Source organism: Sapajus apella, unplaced genomic scaffold, assembly GCF_009761245.1.
Source record: "Sapajus apella isolate SASKATOON/1434 unplaced genomic scaffold, GSC_monkey_1.0 scaffold21, whole genome shotgun sequence".
NCBI lineage: Eukaryota > Metazoa > Chordata > Mammalia > Primates > Cebidae > Sapajus > Sapajus apella.
The window spans coordinates 1,039,224-1,061,502 of record NW_022436961.1 but is presented as its reverse complement, the minus strand read 5'-3'; the positions used below and the strand labels follow the sequence as shown (position 1 = coordinate 1,061,502).

The 22,279-nt window shown below is 38.6% G+C and overlaps 1 protein-coding gene across 1 annotated transcript in view; it reads left to right on the top strand.

Annotated features, from left to right (window-relative positions):
• Window positions 1-22,279, top strand: part of HOOK3 (hook microtubule tethering protein 3) — a 129,585-nt gene that overhangs the window by 85,186 nt on the left and 22,120 nt on the right. Inside the window, exons 15-17 of the mRNA XM_032288032.1 lie at window positions 3,104-3,244; window positions 14,914-15,001; window positions 19,438-19,472. Of these exons, the coding sequence (XP_032143923.1) occupies window positions 3,104-3,244; window positions 14,914-15,001; window positions 19,438-19,472 (264 nt within the window). The remainder of the gene's footprint in view (window positions 1-3,103; window positions 3,245-14,913; window positions 15,002-19,437; window positions 19,473-22,279) is intronic.

The following is a 22,279-nucleotide window of genomic DNA, read 5'->3' as shown; positions in this document are numbered from 1 at the left end:
GCTAAAAAGAGCGCACCACAAAAAAAAAAAAAAAAAAAAAAAAAAGAAAGACAGACGAAAAGAGTGTAAGGCAGCACCAAGTCTGGAAGTATCTTGTATGCCTTTTTCTTTTCTGACATCTGATATGCTACTTTATAATTGAACCAGTAAGATTTGTTGAATAAATGAACACACGTTTTTGAACATTTATAAATAAGTGGTTATGTCCAAAACAATCCACAGTTTTTAAGGAAGCTTATTGGTAATACAGTTGGTTTTTTTAAACTAAGAACAAGGATAGGCCAGACACCGTGGCTTACACCTGCAGTGCCAGTGCTTTGGGAGGCCAAGGCAGGCAGATCACTCGAGGCCAGGAGTTTGAGATCATCCGGACCAACATGGCAAAACCCCATCTCTACTAAGAACAAAAAAATTAGCTGGGGCTGGGCGCGGTGGCTCACGCCTGTAATCCCAGTACTTTGGGAGGCCGAGGCGGGTGGATCACGAGGTCAAGAGATCGAGACCATCCTGGTCAACATGGTGAAACCCCGTCTCTACTAAAAATACAAAAAATCAGCTGGGCATGGTGGCGCATGCCTGTAATCCCAGCTACTCAGGAGGCTGAAGCAGGAGAATTGCCTGAACCCAGGACGCGGAGGTTGCGGTGAGTCGAGATTGCGCCATTGCACTCCAGCCTGGGTAACAAGAGTGAAACTCCGTCTCAAAAAAAAAAAAAAATTAGCTGGACGTGGTGGCACATGCCTATAATCCCAGGTACTCAGGAGGCTGAGGCACGAGAATCATTTGAATCTCGGAAGCAGAGGTTGCAATGAGCCAAGCTGGCACCTTGGCACTCCAGCCTGGATGACAGCTAGATTCTGTCTGCAAAAAAAAGAATGATGATAAAGATTCAACAAATATGACTTTTCTGAGTATGACTAGATACAAATTAAAATTGGCTCTATGTTCAGAAGAGAGCTATCAAGGAAAAATGATAAACTGGGGTGAAAATTTTGCAACATGTTTTAGACAGTGGGTTAATATTTGATATGTTTTATTTATGTTAAGGGTGTGGACAAATTGGAAATCTCATAAGCTAAGGAAAAAACATTAAAGTGGTAAGACTTTTCTTTTGAGGAGATTGACAGGATGTGTCTGTTTAAAAATGCACATATCTTTTGATACAAAAATTACTTTTCTGGGAGTTAATCCTAAGGAAATAACTAAGGATATACAGAAAAGTATATTTATAAAGCTAATCTTGGCCGGTCACGGTGGCTCATCCCTGTAATCCTAGCACTTTGGGAGGCCGAAGCAGGTGGATCACTTGAGGTCAGGAGTTTGAGACCACCATGGCGAAACCCTGTCTCTACTAAAACTACAAAATTAGCCGGGCATGGTGGCACATGCCTGTAATCCCAACTACTCAGGAGGCTGAGGAAGTAGAATTGCTTGAACCTGGGAGGTGGAGGTTGCAGTGATTCAAAATCCGGCCACCTTACTTCCCACCTGCACTAAGGGGGCGAAAAATCATTTAAAAAAAAAAAAAAAAAAGAAAAAAAAAAGGTCTTATTAACTTGTTTAAAGCTCAAAATTGGTAGCAATCTAAATATCCAAAAATTGGGCATTTATTGAATAAGTAACGATTTTAATGCCATGTCATTTAAAATATTCAAATATATTTAATGATATAAAAAGATTGTGAAATTTTAGGTGTAAATAGCAGGCACCACTGTAAAAAGTACTGTGTGATTCCATTTGTGTGTATATGTGCATAGAATTAGAAGGCCATATTTCAGCAGTAGTCATTTTGCACCATAGTTATGGAGGATTTATATTTTCTTTGCATTTTTTTTTTTTTTTTACAATGTGTGTGTGTTTACTTTTTTTTTTTTTTTTTTGGAGACGGAGTTTTGCTCTTGTTACCCAGGCTGGAGTGCAATGGCGCGATCTCGGCTCACCGCAACCTTCGCCTCCTGGGTTCAAGCAATTCTCCTGCCTCAGCCTCCTGAGTAGCTGGGACTACAGGCACGCACCACCATGCCCAGCTAATTTTTTTGTAGTTTTAGTAGAGACGGGGGTTTTACCATGTTGACCAGGATGGTCTCGATCTCTTGACCTCGTGATCCACCCGCCTCGGCCTCCCAAAGTGCTGGGATTACAGGCTTGAGCCACCGCGCCCGGCCGTGTATTTACTTTTTAACTGAAAAAGATAAAGTCCATGTTGCCTGTAACAAAATACATCAAATTCTAAATAGTTGCTTGAATTAGATCACGATTTGGTTCATCTTTTCAGTAGCAAAACTAAAAATACTTTGTAAGATTTATTGTGTTTACAAAATAAGAGCAATGTGTGTGTGTACATGTTTCTTTCTTGATTTTTCTTTTTCCACAAGAAGCTTTTCCACAGCTTTTCTTAGTATCTGGTATCTGTTCACACTATCTTTATGGGGCCCTCTACAGATGACCCTGTGTAAAGAAGAATGAATTATATCTTCAACAAGTATGTCTTCATCGGAACTAACAATTATATTGTCCCTGCAGAAAATGTGGTGTCAAGTTCTGTATGGTTACTGTTTTTAATATCCCTTAATGTTAAGCTTTTGGCATATGCAGAGTCCAAAACAATGCAGTCCAATAACCTGATTATAATGATCTGGCTTGTTTCAAGAATTTAATTTTACATATCTACAGCAATGGGTAGACTGAATGTGTTGAAGTGATTCTTGTTGAATATAATATCTTGCCACCAAATGATTGGTAACTTAAGAGCGTAGCATAGAGATTATGTTCTCTGATAAGAATCACATAAATAAATAAATGCATTCATAGCTTAAATATTTAAACCAGAGAAGAAATAGGATTTTGAAATCACATTAATTACAAATCATGATAGAGACTATATTATTTTCATATTATCCGTTCTATAAAGAAAATATTTAAAATCTGAATTGTAATGTCTTTGCCAGCTATAATAGCTGAATTTGTTGCAAGTTCTTTGTTTTTCATTTCTGTTCTGGTATTAAATTTGTAAGAGTGCTTGGCTGGATTTGATACTTGTATTGAATGTTAATGCACCAAATGACTGTGTATATAATATTTAGTTTTTATTTTGCTCATTCAGGGAGAAACTTATTCGTCTTCAGCATGAGAATAAGATGTTAAAACTTAACCAAGAAGGTTCGGACAATGAAAAAATAGCCTTATTGCAGAGCCTTCTAGATGATGCAAATCTACGCAAGAATGAACTGGAGACAGAGAATAGGTAGAGTATTATCAGTGGCCGCATCTGGCTACAGGTTTTCCCTATTTGCCTTGATTCTTAGCCCCTTAAACAAAGATCTGGCAGGACATGGTGGCTCATGCCTGTAATCCCAGCACTTTGGGAGGCTGAGGTGGGTGGATTACCTGAGGTCAGGAGTTCAGGAGCAGCCTGGCCAACATGGTGAAACCCCATCTCTACTAAAAAATAAAAAAAACTAGCTGACCATGGTGGTACTTGCCTGTAGTCCCAGCTACTTGGGAGGCTGAGGCAGGAGAATTGCTTAAACCTGGGAAGTGGAGGTTGCAGTGAGCCAAGATCGTGTCATTGCACTCCAGCCTGGGCGATGAATAAAACTCCATCTAAAAAAAAAAAAGCAAAACATAACCAGGCTTGGTGGTGCATGCCTGTGATCCCAGCTACTCAGGAGGCTGAGGTAGAAGGATCGTTTGAGCCCAGGAGATGGAGGTTCTAGTGAGCCGAAATCACCACTGCTCTCCAGCTTGGGCAATTAGAGCAAAATTCTGTCTCAAACAACAACAACAACAACAACAACAAAGATCTGAGTTGTAGTTTGAAAAATGGTTATGTGCTGTTCTCTTTCCCTTTAAGAGAACTCAAATCCATTTCTCCAGTTTTGGGCAGCCTTGTCAAAAAACATTGTGCCTTTTTAGAATGGTGGTGTCCTCTTCACTTCTTCATGCAAAATGATACCAGGGCTCTACCATTTACCCTTTCTAATCACCAATTAAAACTAGAAGATTTTTAAAAATCTGATAATTCAGTCTTTCACAAGAATTTCAATTCACAGTCAGTGTTGGGGAAATAGAGTTTACCCTATTTACCCTTTCTAATCACTAATTAAAACTAGAGGAATTTTAAAAATCTGATAATTCAGTCTTTCTCAAGAATTTCAATTTTTTTTTCTTTTTTGTTTTGTTTTGCTTTGTTTTTGTTTTACTGCAGTGATACTCTGTCATTTTTGAAGGATTTGAAATTTTTATTAATAGCTCCATAGCTCACCTTACATTGCAGATTCTTTATTTTGAATAATTGATTTGGCCTCTCCCAGATGGAAGTCAATCTTAGGAAGTCATCCTACTCTTCTTTCTGTAGCTTTACATTTTAAAGCTACTGAGATAAACAGTATAAATCGACAAACAGTATAAATCTGTATAAATGCTAGGGTGATTATAAAAGCACCATCAAGCATAACCAGACTGAGAAAATTTTACATCAACTGTTAGGAGTCTAGAGAATGGGTGTTTTTTTTTTTTTTTTTTTTTTTTTTAAGTACTCAGAGAAAGTGGGAAATGGAGACAGTGGAGCAGGGGGAATTGCAGGAGCAGCTGGCGGGTGGCCAGTCCCACTGGTGAAAGTGTCTGATGTTCACCTCATTCATCCTTTGCCTCTGGGCTGTATTTTAGCCATTGTAGTCAGGATAAGTTAAAAATTAGTATAGGTCTCTCCCTACCCTAATTTTTTTTTTTTTTAATGTAAAAAATCACCCACAACTTTCTTCATACTGCTTTGCATTGTTTCTCACAGGTTTTATAATTATTGCTCTTTTTACCAGAGACAGGACAGCCAATTGTCATTATACAATGTGTGCATGTCTGTGGATGACTAATCACCTCCTAAGTTCCTGTGTGACTTACTGCTGGGTACAACTTAGTGTTGTGATTGTTTATTAAATTACAACACTGATGATAAATAACTTTTAGATTATGACTACCTGTTATTTATAACCACAACAATAGTAACAGTTAATATTTACTGAGCACCTCTTTGTCTCAAGTATTGTGCTGGGGGTCTTAAACATCCTTTCTTACTTTATGGAAGTTTTATAGATGAGGAAACTCAGACTCAGACCCTGACTGCCTGACTCCAAAGTGTCCATACCTAATCCATACTCTCTTTCTTTCTTTCTTTCTTTCTTTCTTTTTTTTTTTTAAGACAGTCTTGCTCAGGCACCAGGCTGGAGTGCAGTGGCGTGAGCTTGGCTCACTGCAACCTCTGCCTCCCGGGTTCAAGCAATGCTCCTGCCTCAGCCTCCCAAGTAGCTGGGACTACAGGCACGTGCCACCATGCTCAGCTAATTTTTGTATTTTTTAGTAGAGACGGGGTTTCACCATGTTGGCCAGGATGGTCTCGATCTCTTGACCTCGTGATCCGCCCGCCTTGGCCTCCCAAAGTGCTGGGATTACAGGCCTCAGCCACCACGCCCAGCCTCCATACTCTCTTTCTTGCCAATTTATCTTCTACTATGTTTGCACAATATTTATTCCTTTTCCTGTCTTCCTCTCACAGGATGCTTTTTCTCCTAAGTGACTTACTTTAAGTTTGTTCTTACTGAATTTAATTAGTATTTATATTACCTTGACTCTAACTTAATTTCCTACTAGTTTTCAACACTGGATCCCACTGAGTCTGTTACAGTTTGCTCACTGCCCATGTATATCACCTGTCAGAAGGCAAAGTCTGCCCTAGACCTCTAAAGTCCTTTCTAATTAGTTTTCTCAAGAGTGAGCACTTTTACCGAATCTGTAATACCCACCAATCCTCAAACACTATTAGAAGAGAGTGGAGGGTTGAGAGGGGAGCCACATCAGTATTCCCCAGAAATTCCGCCAGAGTAGACCTGATCCTGTTTCTCTACCTCTCAGAGTGTTCTGTGATCTCAAGCTCACCCTTCTTTGTGTATCCCACAACTTTATGTATTTGGCAATTAGACTTGGATTAAAATGTTAACTATATCATTCCCTAAAGTGGGAGAAAGAAGGTAGAGGCAATTCACATTGATAAAATACCTGCAATGTGCAGGGACTCTGCTAGACACACTTTGTGTGTGTGTGTGTGTGTGTGTGTGTGTGTGTGTGTGTGTGTGTGTATTTATTTATTTATTTATTTATTTTTGGAGATAGAGTCTTGCTCTGTCACCCAGGCTGGAGTGCAGTGGCGAGATCTTGGCTCACTGCAATCTCCATCTCCTGCGTTCAAGCGACGCCCCTGCCTCAGCCTCCTAAGGTACTGGGACTACAGGAGCCTGCCACCACACCTGGCTAATTTTTATATTTTTAGAAAAATGGGATTTCATTATATTGGCCAGGCTGGTCTGGAACTCCTGACCTTGTGATCCGCCCACCTCAGCTTCCCAAAGTGCTGGGATTAGAGGCGTGAACCACCGCACTCGGCCCTGACACATTTTGTATATTATCTCAGTCTTTTAAACAACCCACGAGGTAGGCATTATAATCCTCATTTATTTTGTAGATGAACTTTTTAATTTATTTTTTATTTTTATGGGTACGTAGTCGGTTTTATGGATTACAGGAGATAGTTTGATACAGGCATGCAGTGCATAATAATCATATTGGGGTAAATGGGGTATCCATCATCTCAAGGATTTATCATTTATGTTACAAACAAATCCCATTATACTATTTTAGTTATTTTTAAATGTACAATTACATTATTTTTTTACTATAATCACTTTGTTGTGCTAGCAAATACTAGATCTTATTAATTCTTTCTATTTCTGTGTACCTATTAACCCTCCCCACCTCTCCCCACTACCCTTCCCAGCCTGTGGTAACCATCGTTCTACTCTCTAGCTCCATGAGTACAATTTTTAAAATTTTTAGCTCCCACAAATAAGTGAGGGCATGCAAAGTTTGTCTTTCTGTGCCTGGTTTATTTAACTTAATGAACTTCAGTTTCATCCATATTTTTAGAAATAATAGGCTTTTATTCTTTTTTATGGCTCAATAGTGCTCTGGTTGTCTACATCTACATATACCACATTTTCTGTGCCTATTAATTTTTTTTGTTTTTTATTATTTTTTGAGACAGGATCTTACTCTGTCACCTAGGCTGGAGTGCAGTGATATGATCACAGCTCACTGTAGCCTCGACCTCCCAGACTCAAGCTATCCTCTCATCTCAGCCTCTGAGTAGCTGGGACTATAGGCACACACCACCATGCCTGGCTAGTTTATTAATTTTCTGGAGAGACAGGGTCTCCCTATGTTGCCCAGCCTGGTTTCAAACTCCTGGACTTGAGGGATCCTTCCGCCTCAGCTTCACAAAGTGCTGGTGTTATAGGCATTAACCACCATGCCCAGCCTCTTTAGAGAAATATCTGTGTAGGTCTTTTATCTTTTTTTTTTTGAGACAGGATCTCACTCCATCACCCAGACTGGAGTGCAGTGGCACAATCACAGTTCACCGCAGCCTCAACATCCTGGGCTTGAGTGATCCTCCTGCCTCATCTTCCAAGCAGCTGGGGTTGCAGGCATGTGCCATCATGCCCAGCTAATTTTGTTTAATTTTTTTGTAGAGATGGGATTTTGTCATGTTGCCCAGGCTGGTCTTGAACTCCTGGGCTCAAGCAATCTACCCACCTCAGCCTCCCAAAGTGCTGGGATTACAGGTATAAGACACCACACCTAGCCTTCCTTTTGTCTATTTTAAAAATAGGATTATTAGAGTTTTTCCTTTAGGGTTGTTTCAGCTCCTTGTGTATTCTGGTTAGTCATCTCTTGTCAGATGGGGAATTTGCACCTATTTTCTCCCATTCTGTGAGTTATCTCTCACTTTGTTGATTTGTTTCCTTTTAGCTTGATACAATCCCATTGGTTGCTTTTTGCTTTGGTTCCCTGGGCTTGTGGAGTATTTACCCAAGAAATTTTTGCCCACACCAATGTCCTGGAGCATTTCTCCAGTTTTGTTTTAGTAGTTTCATAGTTTCAGGTCTTAGATTTAAATCTTTGATCCATTTTGATTTGACTTTTTTATATGTCAAGAGATAGGGGTTTAGTTTTGTTGTATTTGACCGAATGTAGAAAGTTATCACAAGACAAAAGTATGCCAGATTGTAGGGTCATTTATTATGCCGGCGACCACAGAGGACTCACGTCTCTCCAACCTGTGGCGGCAACAGGAGGGTGCCACGATTTTTTTATACCCGAAAAACCACCTTGGGAGTGGGGGTGAGGGGCAGGGATGGGGATGAAAAGTCTTCAGACATTCCCAGGGCTAGTGGATTCTGTAAATTACTTCCTGGGCAGAGATGAGGGTGGGGGTCTCCGGACATTCCAAGGGATGGGGACTTTTGTCATTCCGTTTGTTACTTAAGTGGTTTACAGAAGTCAAGATAAACATTTGTTTACACATTATCTGGTTAAGGGGGAAATCACAGACCTTAGTTACTTATTACAAGTTGCAGGAGCCAAGATGGCATGGGTTAGGACTGCTTGCCTGTCACATTAGGGCCACAGAGAGCAGTTATGATAAGAAAAGGTAAGCAGCTTTACATAGTTTTGAAGACAAACTGGCAGTTCTATTTACAGAGGCCAAGGACAGTAGTTATTGTGAGGAGAATGGGGCAGCCATTTCAACTTATCTAAAAACAGTTTTGCATTTTATAAAATAGTTTTGCTCTGGTTCTGGCTCTAGGCCAGCACAATATCACAGTTTCATTATTTTACATAGCGATATCTAGTTTTCCTAGCACATTTATTGAAGGGACTGCCCTTTCCCCAGAATATGTTCTCGGCACCTTTGTCAAAATGAGTTCACTGTAGATATGTAGATTTATCTCTGAGTTCTCTGTTCTGTTCCACTGGTCTGTGTGCCTGTTTTTATGGCAGGGTCATGCTGTTTGGGTTACCATAGTTCCGTAGTATAATTTGAAGTCAGGTAGAGTGATTCCTCCATTTTTTTTTTCTTAGGATAGCTTTGGCTGTTCTGGGTATTTTGTAGTTCTATATAAATTTTAGGATTTTGTTCTCTATTTCTGTGAAGAATTTCGTTGGTATTTTGATAGGGATTGCATTGAATCTGTAGATAGCTTTGGGTAGTATGGACTTTTTTATTTAGATGAAGTCACCCTCCGTCAGCCAGGCTGGAGTGCACTGATGCAATCTCAGTTCTCTGAAAACTCCACCTCCCAGGTTCAAGAGATTCTTTTGCCTCAGTCTCACTAGTAGCTGGGATTACAGGTGTGTGCCACCACACCCAGTTAATATTTGTATTTTTAGTAGAGATAGGGTTTTACCATGTTGGCTAGGCTGGTCTCAAACTCCTGAGCTCAGGTGATCCACCCACCTCAGCCTCCCAAAGTGCTGAGATTACAGGTGTGAGCCACCATGCCTGGCCAACAATATGCCAAAGTATAGAGCTTGGACATACGGAGTACTTTGTCTTTTTTTTTTTTTTTTTTTTCTTTTAGTAGATAACTGGATCTCACTAAATTGCCCAGGCAGGTCTCAAACTCCTGGGCTCAAGCTATCCTCCCATCTCTGCCTCCCTAAGAGCTAGGATCACAGGTGTGAGCCACCACACCTGTCATGGACATTTTAACAATACTGATTCTTCTAATTCATGACCATAGAATATCTTTTCCATTTTTTTGTGTCTTCAGTTTCTTGCATCAGTGTTTTATAGTTTTAATTGTAGAGATAATTCACTTATTTGCTTAATTCCTAGGTATTTTATTTTATCTGTAGTGATCATAAATGGGATTCTTTATTTCTTTTTCAGATTGTTTGCTGTTGGCATATAGACATGTTACTGATTTTTGTGGTCGGGCGCAGTGGCTCACGCCTGTAATCCCAGCACTTTGGGAGACCAAGGTGGGCGTATCACAGGGTCAGGAATTCGAGACCAGCCTGGCCAACATGGTGAAACCCCGTGTTTACTAAAATTACAAAAATTAGCTGGGCATGGTGGTGGTCATCTGTAGTCCTAGCTACTTGGGAGGCTGAGGCAGGAGAATTCCTTGAACCCAGAAGGTGGAGGTTGCAGTGAGCCAAGATGGTGCCACTACACTCCAGCCTGGGCAACAGAGCAAGACTCTGCCTCAAAAAAAAAAAAAAAGAAAAAGAAAAGAAATGTTACTGATTTTTGTATGTTGATTTATAATTTGACTTATTCCTTTGTAATTTGGATGCCATTTATTTCTTTTTCTTGTTTATCTTGTCTGATTGCTCTAGCTAGGACTTCTAGTACTGTGTTTGAATAACAGGGTGAAAGTGAGCATCCTTGTCCTGTTCCTGATCTTAGAGGAAAAACTTCCAGTTTTTCCCCATTCAGTACTGTACTAGTTTTGGGTCTCTCGTATGTAACTTTTATTATATTGAGGTTTATTCCTTTTATACCCAGTGTTTTTAAGGTTTTTATCATGAATGGATGTTGAATTTTATCAAATGCTTTTTCAACATCAATTGAAATGATTTTTTTTGTCCTTCATTCTGTTGATATAATGTGTCATATTCGTTGATATGAGTATGTTGAGCCATCCTTGCATACCTGGGATCAATCCCACTTGAACATAATAAATGATCTTTTTAATGTGTTGTTGAATTTGGTTTGCTAGTGTTTTATTGAGGATTTTTGCGTCAATATCAATTGGTTATGTTGGCCTATACTTTTTTTTTTTTTTTTTAAAGATAGGTTCTTACTCTATCGCCCAAGCTGGAGTGCAGTGGCTTAGTAAAGCCAGGGTTTCACTATGTTGGCAAGGCTGGCCTCAGACTCTTAACTTCAAGTGATCCGCCTGCCTCGGCCTCCCAAAGTGTTGGGTTTACAGGTGTGAGCCAACGTTCCTGGCCTCTAGTTTTGTTTTGTTTTTTGATGTGTCTTTATCTGGTTCTGGTATCAGAGTAATACTGGCCACGTAGAATGAGTTTGGAGGTATTCCTTCCTCCTCTATTTTTCAGAATAATGTGAGTAGGATTGGTATTAGTTCTTCCTTAATTGTTTTGTAGAATTTGCCAGTGAGGTCAGCAGATCTGGGACCTTTCTTTATTGGGAGACTTTTTATTATGGTTTCAGTCTCATTACTTGCTATTGGTCTCTTCAGGTTTTGGATTTCTTCATTATTTAATCTTAGCAGGTTTTATGTGTCTCTGAATTTATCCATTTCTTCTAGATTTTTTAATATTTTGGCATATAGTTGCTCATGGTAACCAGCAATAATCCTTTTAATTTCTCCAGTATCAGTTGTAATATCTCATTTTTCATCTCTGATTTTATTTATTTGGGTCTTTTCTCTTTTTTTCTTAGTCCAGCTAAAGGTTTGTCAATTTAATTTATCTTTTTAAAAGACTGATTTTTGTTTTGTTGTTGTTTTGTATTGTTTTCTTCATTTCAAATTCATTTATTTCTGCTCTGATCCTTATTTTTTATTTTTATTTTTTGTTTGTTTGTTTTGAGACAGAGTCTCACTCTGTCGCCAGGCTGGAGTGCAGTGGCGTGAACTTGGCTCACTACAGCCACCGCCATCTGGGTTCAGATGATTCTCCTGCCTCAGCCTCCGGAGTAGCTTGAACTACGGGCATGCGCCACCACACCCAGCTAATTTTTGTATTTTTAGTAGAGATGGGGTTTCGCCATGTTGGCCAGGGTGGTCTCAAACTCCTGACCTCAAGTGATCTTCCCACATTAGCCTCCCAAATTGCTGGGGTAACAGGTGTGAGCCACCATGCCCAGCCTGCTCTGATCTTTATTATTTCTTCTACTAATTTTGGGTTTGGTTTGTTCTTCCATTTCTAGTTTCTTAAGTGGCATTGTTAGGTTGTTTATTTAAAAGTTTTCTCTTTTTTTGATGTAGGTGCTTATACCCATAAATTTCCCTCTTAGTACTGCTTTTGCTGTATCCCACAGGTTTTGGTATGTTGTGTTTCCATTATTATTTGTTTCAATAAATTTTTCTGTTTCCTTCTTGATTTTTTCATTGACCTACTGGTCATTCAGGAACATATTGTTTAATTTCCATGTGTTTGTATAGTTTCCACAATTTCTTTTGTTACTGATTTCTAGTTTTATTGTGTTTAGAGAATATGCTTGATATTATTTCAATTTTTTGAGTATTTTAATAGATGTACATTTTTAAATATATATTTTCTTATAGTTATGCTGCTTACATACTTCATACTTTAACCACTTTTGCTATTCCCCATTGAGGGAATTTAGCTGTCTTAAACCATTCCAAAGAACATCTTAGAGCATACTGGATTGTGTTTTATGATGTTTACAATGGCTTCCACCTCGTAGGCTAACAGTGTTGTTTGATGAAATAATCTCAAAAATGACTAAGATGGATAGTTAAAATAATCTTTTAGTTGGGTTTCCATTTTGCTTTCTGGAAAGATTGAACAGTATTACAGTATTATTAGTAGTGTGTTTATGGACCTGTGTCCAATATTGAATGTGGATTTTTAAGATAATTTATTCTTTTATTACTCAAAACCACTCAGATTTTTTTACCTTAATGTGAAAAGTTATTATAGTTTTAATTAAACTTTTATTGAGAATTCTTTCTAAATTATAAACCTATAGTTTCTTATAATTTAAGTAAAAAAATTTCTTATTAAACATTTTGGCTGTTTGGATTCTAAACAGTCATTGCCTTGTTTTGTTTTTAATTTGGAGCAGTCTGGCTTCTACTACTATCATTTCACAAAAGTATTTCTTACTAAGATAACCGGTCATCTCTTAAATGGCCAGCCTAGTAGCAGCACTCAAGACGTTATTTTTTCTCATCTTTCTACTATATTCAGTGTCGTTATTCGGTTCTTCTTTCTTCACATTTTTTATTTCAATAATACTCTTCTCTTATATTCTCTCTCATTGTCTGATATTCTTCAGGATGAGGTTCCTGTTTTTACCCCTTGGTAGATCCTCCATGGGCCATCTTTGTTAGTCTTTTACACTATTTTTCATACTCTTCCTAGACAATAACGTCTTTGCTTGTGGCCTCAGTTAACTCCAAATGGCTCCCAAATCTGTATGTTCGGTTCTGTCTTCTCTGTGCTTTAGATTGAGGTATCTAGCTGTTTGACAGATTTCTAGGCATTTCATTTTCAATAAACATAAAATCCTTGTGTTTCTTTCTCATCCTGTTCGTCCTATCTTCCCTTCCTCAGTGAATACCAAAATCCTTGTATTATTTTGCCTTTTCTCAAGATAGTTCCTCCACTGTGCCTTTCTATTTCAGGCATATTTAGTAATAATAGCTTCCTCTCATCTTCATGCCTGCTCTTGAACCTTTTTAATAATATCTTCCATTTTAAAACTAATCTGTCTGACATAAAAGCTGTATGATCTGTCTGACTGTGTTTTCCCCTTCTTGCAGTCCTTCAATATCACCTAAGACCTTGGAAGCCAATTGGTCTCCTGAATGTTGCATTATGACCTAGAGAATTTATGAAAGTCAAGCTGTGGACCAGGCGCAGTGGCTCATGCATGTAATCCCAGCGCTTTGGGAGGCCGAGGCAGGTGGATCAGCTGAGGTCGGGAGTTTGAGACCAGCCTGACCAACATAGTGAAACCCTGTCTCTACTAAAAATACAAAAATTAGCCAGGCTTGGTGGTATGCATCTGTAATCCCAGCTACTCGGGAGGCTGAGGCACAAGAATCGCTTGAGCACAGGAGGCGGAGGTTGCAGTGAGCCGAGATCACGCCATTGCACTCCGCCTGGGTGACAGAGTGAGACTCTAACTCAAAAAAAAAAAAAAAAAAAAGAAGTGAAAGTCAAGCTGTGAAATTAGCATTATTGAAGGTTATCTGAGTTATTCCAGTTTCAGCCTGCCTTGAGGCTTACTGATTACAGGATAATCCCAGCAAACACTTTGCATTCTACACAGGGTTGTGCTGATCTCCTTTCCCCCCCCCCCCCCCCCGTTTCTCTCCAGCCATTCTTCCTCTTGTAACGTACCTGCCTCCATACCATTCCTAAATTCACTGCATCCTCTCATTTTTCTGCATACATTGGACATGCTGACCTCTGTCTTGAATCTCCTTTCTGCCCTTAACCGACCGGTGTTTTATTTGTTGTTCTAGTCTCATTTCAAGTTCTGTGTATTTTAAATCCTCCAGAGAGTTATTGTTTCTTTGACCATTATTGTTGTATGCATCTGTGTACTACTTTGAAGTTTTTATCTGATTGTATTTTATTTTTTACACTTTTGCCTCCCCCCGAGACTTTAATTCCATGAGTTCAGGGATCTTTTTTTTTTTTTTTTTTTTTTTTTTTGTGAGTCAGGGTCTCACTCTGTTGCCAAGACTGGAGTGCAGTGGGATGAACACAGCTCACTTCAGCCTCAACCTCCTGGGCTCAAGCAATCCTTCCACCTTAGTCCCACAAGTGTAGCTGGGACTTACAGGTGCTTACCACCATGCTGGCTAATTTTTGTATTTTTGGTAGAGATGGGGTTTTACCATGTGCCTAGGCTAATTTCAAACTCCTGAGTGCAAGCAGTCTGTCCACCTTGGCCTCCCAAAGTGCTGGGATTACAGGCATGAGCCACCATGCCCTGCCTGGGTGCAGAGATCTTTTAATACTAGTGCTGAGCACAATCTTTGACACATAGTCTTCATAAATATGTATTGAAGTAAACTTCAGAGAAATAAATATACCTAAGTACATTGGTTTTAAAATATGTGCCTACCCAAACACTGTGTTGGATGTCATTTGAAATTTCAGTCAGTACCAAAAATAATCAGAAAAATAAGCTGCTACTCATGACATTAGGCTACTACTGTACTACTACTGCTATAACATGAGACTTTATTTTGCTAATTATACCTTCTAACTAATATGACAACCTAAGGAACAAAGGCATACATAAGTCACCACTTGGAAAATTAATGCACATTTCATTTCCAGGCTGGTAAATCAAAGACTTCTGGAAGTACAGTCACAAGTTGAAGAATTGCAAAAATCTTTACAGGATCAAGGCTCGAAAGCAGAAGATGTAAGTTTTAATATGCACCAATCATAGTCCATCAGTTTCACAATGTTGAGAAATAACTTATTTTTTATTTGATATTTTCTATCAAAATAATTTAGTATTATATTGGTTGTAGAAATGAAACAGTGTTTTCCTTTATATTAATATTTCTTATAAAAAGGACCAGATACTACTTTATTGTTTCTTCAGATTCACTCTGCTGGGAATTAGAAGTTTATTTATAGTTACCAACTGAGGAATTAATTGAGGCTTCGTATTTTAAATGTCCTCCACTCAGTATTCAAAGATGAAGTGTAGGGTTTTTCCCCTTTGGTCAAAAAAAATTGCTAGGGGAAATTTGAAATGTTCAAGTAGAAATTTTTAATGTAAAAGTCATATTGAAGAAAATAATGCCGTCCCTAGAATTGCATTATCTCTATATTTCTGAATCCCTCTTACTCCTTCGCTTCCCCAACACTGGCCCTTTTTTTACATCCCCCAGCACACTGTGTCTCTGTCACAGCTCTGCACACTCTGATTAGAATAGGGTAAATATATTAGCCAAGGACTGCCTTTCTTCACAGCCTGTATGTTAACCTTCTAGCACAGTGCTCGGGTAGCACAGTCATCAGTCTCTGACAAAAGTTTAAGTAAGTCAAATTTTGCAAATCCTGTATATTTAATGAATAGTAAACAACAGAACTAAGACTTTGAGTGTTCAAAAATAGTGTAAAGAGGAGAAAAAACTAAATTTTGGTGATCAGTCTTTGCTTCAACCAGGTGTTTTTTTTTTTTCCTGTTACCAATGTAATTTGCTATAAACTCTGGCATTTGAGCATAAATGTTTGTTTCCATTGATAGAGTCATTTTGGAGGATTAACTTCTAAATTATAGATATAGCCAATTCCGTTCAGCTTTATTAACATAAGAGGGTATAAAAACAGAAAGAACCAAAGAAAAGGAGTTAAATATGTTATTTAAAACTTGAGAATATTAGATACAAAAAGCTCAGCCATGGCCTAGTTTAATGAGTTTCTCCAGACATCATCTCTTGTATATTGGCAATATGGCCATCATTCTAACATGTGTAATGTTAGCTCATCCCTTAATAAGTTGGCATGCCTTCTTAGATTCCCAGATTGATTTCTGATTCCTAAAATTGTCACCAACATTTAAACTTCCTTATGCCCTTATTAAAATTTAAAACATGTTTTTATCCAAAATGCTAAATCACGAAGAGGTGAAACCAAATTACCATTAGTGTATTAAAATATTGTTAAGTCTAATTAAGTATCTTACAGATGAACTAAAGTGGGCAACATTTCTTAATTCAGTGTAATCGCTAGGCTCCTTAAACTGAGATCAATGTAAAATCGATTCTGGTCTCCCAGATTCATAGGAGACTTTTATTGATTTGTTATGGGAAGGAAGGAAGGGCATGTGGTACATAGGAAGTAAAAATGGCAAAATATTAGAATCAGCTTACACTTCAGTGTTACAAGGATGGCCATTGTGCATGGTTCTCTTACATTAAAACATAAATAAAAAAAACATAAAAGCATTTTTCTTCAAAAGATAATTTGGCATAGCTTGATTAGGTATCACTATGGTTATCAAATCTAATTAAATGTGCTGTGGGCCTTTACTTTAACAGAATGTATTTCAGAAGTGAGATGCCAACCCTGTCAAATAATATTTACATAAATTAGTCCATTTATATGACTGTCCAGATGTCTTGTTGTAAACTAAGCAGAACTTTGCTCTGAACTCTTTTCTATAAGTAGAAAAGATTCAGATAGCTGAAAGTGTGCCTCCAAATGGCTTAGAAAAATAAGCAGTGCAATACAGCATACGTGGTTCTTGCCCAGCAATTTTTTTTATGTTTTTGTCTTACTTTTCTCTTTCTCTAACCTAGAGTGTTGCATCTTGGGAATGTGCAACACATAAAGCAACCTGCCAAAGGAAGCAGTCCCCTCTGGAGAAGAAAACATAATTTCTGCCAGCTTCTGTTATCAAAAGCACAGTTTTTTCATGAGATCTTAAGTCAGAGTAGAAGGGGTTGAACATTTTTAATATATTTTTTATGTCATTTGTTTTTAGCATGGAAGCAGAAAAACCTTGTTATATCCAGCTGTATGGATAATTTGAGCTAGCCACAATATATAAAACTTCAGAGAACAAGACAGGATGAGGAAACTGTAGAAAAAAGAAAAATGTACATTTCTTTTTAAAAAGTGCATATCTTGGATGGGCACTGTGGCTTACACCTGTAATCCCAGCACTCTGGGAGGCCGATATGGACAGATCACCTGAGGTCAGGGGTTTGAGACCAGCGTGCCCAACATGGCGAAACCCTGTCTCTACGAAAAATACAAAAAATTTGGGTATGGTGGCGGGTGCCTGTAATCTCAGCTACTCAGAAGGCTGAGGCAGGAGAATTGCTTGAACCCGGAGGTGGAGGTTGCAGTGAGCCAAGATCTTGCAACTGCACTCCAGCCTGGGCGACAAGAGCAAAACTCTATCTCAGGGGGAAAAAAGTGCATATCTTTTATCTGTTCATGAATTGCTAAATCGTTCCTTCTCTCGGCTGCTGTGTTTGCTTCATACTAATTTGTCCTCTCTGTCTCTTGGCATGGTTTCTGCTCAAGGCTATTGTAAGTATGGCTTCCTTTTCATTTTTATATAGTGAGCAGTTTTTGGATTTAGACTGCCATCATAGTTGATGGTACGGAAAATTTTAATTAAGGTAGTTTTGTGCGAAATGAATATCTGGATTACTAACCTTATAAGTTTAGGGCCTTTACAATTAAGATATTCAAAGGATATCAGAATGTTAAAGAGTCGGTCAAAGAGAAGTCTGCTCTTGGTTTTGTTCCCCATCTCATTCCTGTTCCATCCCATTATAATTTATTCGTTTGTATAAATTATCTGGATGCAGTCTACCCTCCTGCTGCCCCATGCTTTGGTAGAAACAGTCTTTAGTTTGGAGAGGCACTGCAGCGTTGGAAGCCTGGAGGTGAAGGCCATGCATGGGCTCTGGGGTCTGGCAGACCTGGGTTTTAGATCCGCCACTTGAAAGCTACGAAATGTCCTCCAGCCTGCCCTTCCTCAGCTGTAAGATGGGCTATTACTACACAGGCTGTGAGATTTACATACAACAGTGTTTATGAAACGATTTAGAGCATTGTTTGGCTTATTAACCACCCATTTAACTATTTTATTATTTATCATCTCAGAGTTAAAGTTCTGCTAGAGTCTAATGAAAACTTAAGTACAGAATTGAAGTTTCTAAAAAGTATTTACATTTTGTCTTGTGCTAAAGAAGAAATTAGCAATAATTGAAAGTTAATAGAGTTGGCCGGGCGCAGTGGCTCACACCTGTAATCCCAGGACTTTGGGAGGTCAAGGTGGGAGGATCACTGAATCCCACAAGTTCGAGACCAGCCTGGGCAACAAAGTGAGACCCCATCTTTATTTTTTTTTTAATTTTTTATAAAATAAAGTTAATAGGGTTATATTTTTATATATTTGGAGAGCAGTGATAGAAGACATGTGGATCTACTGATGTAACTATAGTTAACATGTTGAGGAAAGAACTGAATTTGAAGTATTACAGCACTGTGTTAGAATGGAAATGAATAAAAAATTATGGTAATCATTATCAAAAGAACTTAGTGTGAGGGTTCCTTTTCCCTCATCGCTGGTGTCGATTTATTGGACAATTTGTTTTATAAGCCTATGTTAATTGGATTTTGGCTGAATTAATTATATAACCATTTATCTCAATATGAAATATTTCATAAAATTTATTAATAGTATGTACTCGATAAGTGTTTAATTATGAAATTTAGTGGTCCTATAGAAAACGTTGTTTATTTTTAGGTCAATTTTGCTCTCCTGCTTTTCAGGAGACTTTTTTTTTACCCAGTGAAAGCTGCATTCTCCAACATATTAAAGGCTGTGCATTTGCCATTCTAAACATTACCATCTATTGCAAAAATTATTTGTAATCTGTGTATTTTCATAAGTCACTAATTAAGTCAGATATATTTATAGAAACGGACCCAACACTTGATTATGACTCAAGAAAAACAGTATAGCAGATAAGTGTCTTAAGGGAAGTTTATTATTACTACGGTCCTGTCTGCCTGCCACATCCAGGAATATTAGGTCTATAATTAAGTGGCTTTTTAATTCCTATTTTATTCATTTGCCTGACTATAAGTAGAGAATTTATGTATCCAGGCTGTGGGTATTTTATACTGATTGTCATCGCTTAAGGGCTGCTCTCTTCCTTTATAAAGGGATTTAAACTAGGGTACATTGTGTGTTTTGAGCTCTTTGACCAAACGGGTTACTGAGAGCTTGCTCAAAAAATTAATGACTATTGTACTTTTAACCTAAAATACTGTTTTAGCTAAAATGTGAGGTAATAAACTAGTTTTGTTTTTCATTTTTAGTCAGTCCTTCTAAAAAAGAAGCTTGAAGAACATCTGTAAGTATAAAAGCTGTTGAGGCTGATTCTTCTATGGTAGAATACACATGCTTTGTGTTAGGTAGATACGGAGTGTCTAGGTGGTGGCACAGGTGGTCCTTGAAGAAATAAAAAATCATAATGCATATTAATAGAGCCTGAAGGGTCATTTCCACCCAAGGTTCTCAGGTCAGAATAATCACTGCTTTCTCAAATGAGACTTCAGGGTTTTCTGTCTTTGTGATAGCATTTATGATCATAGTTAGGAGTTTGAGACACTCTAGATCATGGGTCAGACACTTCTTTCTATAGAGGGTCAAATAGTAATTACTTTAGGCTTTGAAAGCTGGTCTCTGCCACAGCCACTTAGCTCTATAGTTGTAGCTTGAAAACAGCCATAGATAATATGTAAACTAACGGATGTGACCATGTTCCAGTAAAACTTTATAGACACCAACAGGCAACAGACTGGTTTTGGCCCATGGGCTATAGCTTGCCAGCTCTAAAGTATTGCCAGCTTACTCTCTTTATTTAAAAAAAATTTTTTTTCACCAGGTGCGGCGGCTCACTCCTGTAATCCCAGCTCTTTGGGAGGCCAAGGCGGGTGGATCATGAGGTCAGGAGTTTGAGACCAGCCTGTCCAACACAGTGAAACCTCGTCTCTACTAAAACTACAAAAATTAGCCGTGCATGGTGGTGGATGCCTGTAATCCCAGCTACTCAGGAGGCTGAGGCAAGAGAATCGCTTGAACTCAGAAGGCAAAGGTGTGAGCCGAGATCACACCACTGCACTCCAGCCTGGGCAAAAGAGTGAGACTCCATCTCAAAAAAAAAAAAAAAAAAAAAAAATTAAGAGGGAGGGTCTCACTGTGTTGCCCAGGCTGGACTTGAACTCCTGGCCTCAAGCAATCCTCCTGCCTTAGCCTTCTGAGTAGTTGGGATTGCAAGTACATGCTACCACACCCAATCTAGTCTTCCTTTTTAAGTAAATTTTTAAAAGTCTATAAAAGCTTGTCAGTAGATTTTTAAATATTTCCTTGAATTACAAATAAGGACTTTTTGATCTAAAAGATGAAGTAAATTTTATTATTTTATTTTTATTTATTTATTTATTTATTTATTTTTGAGACAGAGTTTCACTTTTGTTTCCCAGGCTGGAGTGCAATGGCACGATCTCAGCTCACTGCAACCTGCACCTCCCTGGTTCAAGCAATTCTGCTTCCTCAGCCTCCTGAGTAGCTGGGATTACAGGCATGCACTACCACACCCAGCCAATTTTGTATTTTTAGTAGAAATGGGGTTTCTCCATGTTGGTGAGGCTGGTCTCGAATTCCCGACCTCAGGTGATCTGTCCGCCTCGGCCTCCCAAAATGCTGGGATTACAGGCATGAGCCACTGCACCCAATGAGATGAATTTTTGAATATTCACATTTGTTTTTTCATGAAGAAGTCTTCATTTCTCTTTATCTATAGCTGAGGTTGACAATATAAGAAATGTTTCATAATTTTTCTTGCACCCAGTAATAACTTTAATCCTCCTTATTGTTTTCTAGCAAAACTTGAAAGCATTGAATTAGTGACCATGAATAGATAGCCTGTTAAAATGTTACAACATTACACTGTGCTAAACCAGACATCCTGAGTACCACAAAGATAATCTGGATTTATTCTACTAGTATGGGAAAGAAATTCTCTTCTCTGGCAGTTTGCCTCATGCTACCCAGTTTTTGTTTTTTAAATGGTAAATGTGGGAGACACAAGCTACTCCTGGCGACAGATTTGCTAACAATTCTAGCAGTGGGCAGAGTCTTACTGTACTAGAACAGAAAATGTTACTTTTGCCTTTTCTGAGATGACCTGCAATGAGAATTTAATACCGAATTCTATCCTTTTAAAAAAAATTCTCATTCCTTTATGGCAAAAAATAGTCATTTCATAAAACTACCACCTACCCATTATTCTGTGTTCAGTCATTTACAAGGTGAAAAAATCTTCATTGGAAAGAATTTATTAGTGAAGATGGAACCTATTAGTTCCTGTAGCTGCCATATCAAATTACTGCACACTAGATGGCTTATGGCAACATAAATTTATTCTCTCATAGTTCTGGAGGCTAGAAGAAGAACCAAGGTGGCAGCAGGCTGGTTCCTTCTAGAGATTTGGAGGGACAATCTGCTCTGTGCTCCTTGTTGCTGCTGGTAACCGACAGCAGTCCTGGTGTTCTTTGGTTGTAGACAGATCACTCCAATCTCTGTCCACCTTCACATGTCATTCTTCTCTCTGTATGTTTGTGTCTCACGTGACCTTATAAGGATGCCAGTCATTGGATTTAGGGCCTTCCCTAATCCACTGTGCCCTCATCTTAACTAATTACATCTACAAACACCCAATTTCCAAATAGTAACACATTGACATATCCTAAGAATTAAAACTTCAATTTGTCTTTTTAGGAGACGCAATTTAGCCCACCACAGAGGCCACAGATATCTCACAATATGGCCAGTCTCATGCATATTTAAAACTACAATGGGCTAGGTGCGGTGGGTCATGCCTATAATTACAGCACTTTGGGAGGCCCTGAAAGGCAAATTACTTGAGGTCAGGAGTTTGAGACCAGCCTGGCCAACATGTCGAAACCCTGTCTCTACTAAAAAGACAAAAATTAGTGGGGCATGGTGGCATGTGCCTATAATGCCAGCTATTTGGGAGGCTGAGGCAGGCAGAGTTTGCAGTGAGCCAAGATCACACTACTGCACTCCAGCCTGAGCAACAGAACCAGACTCTGTCTCAAAAAAAAAAAAAAAAAAAAAAAAAAAAGCCAGGCACAG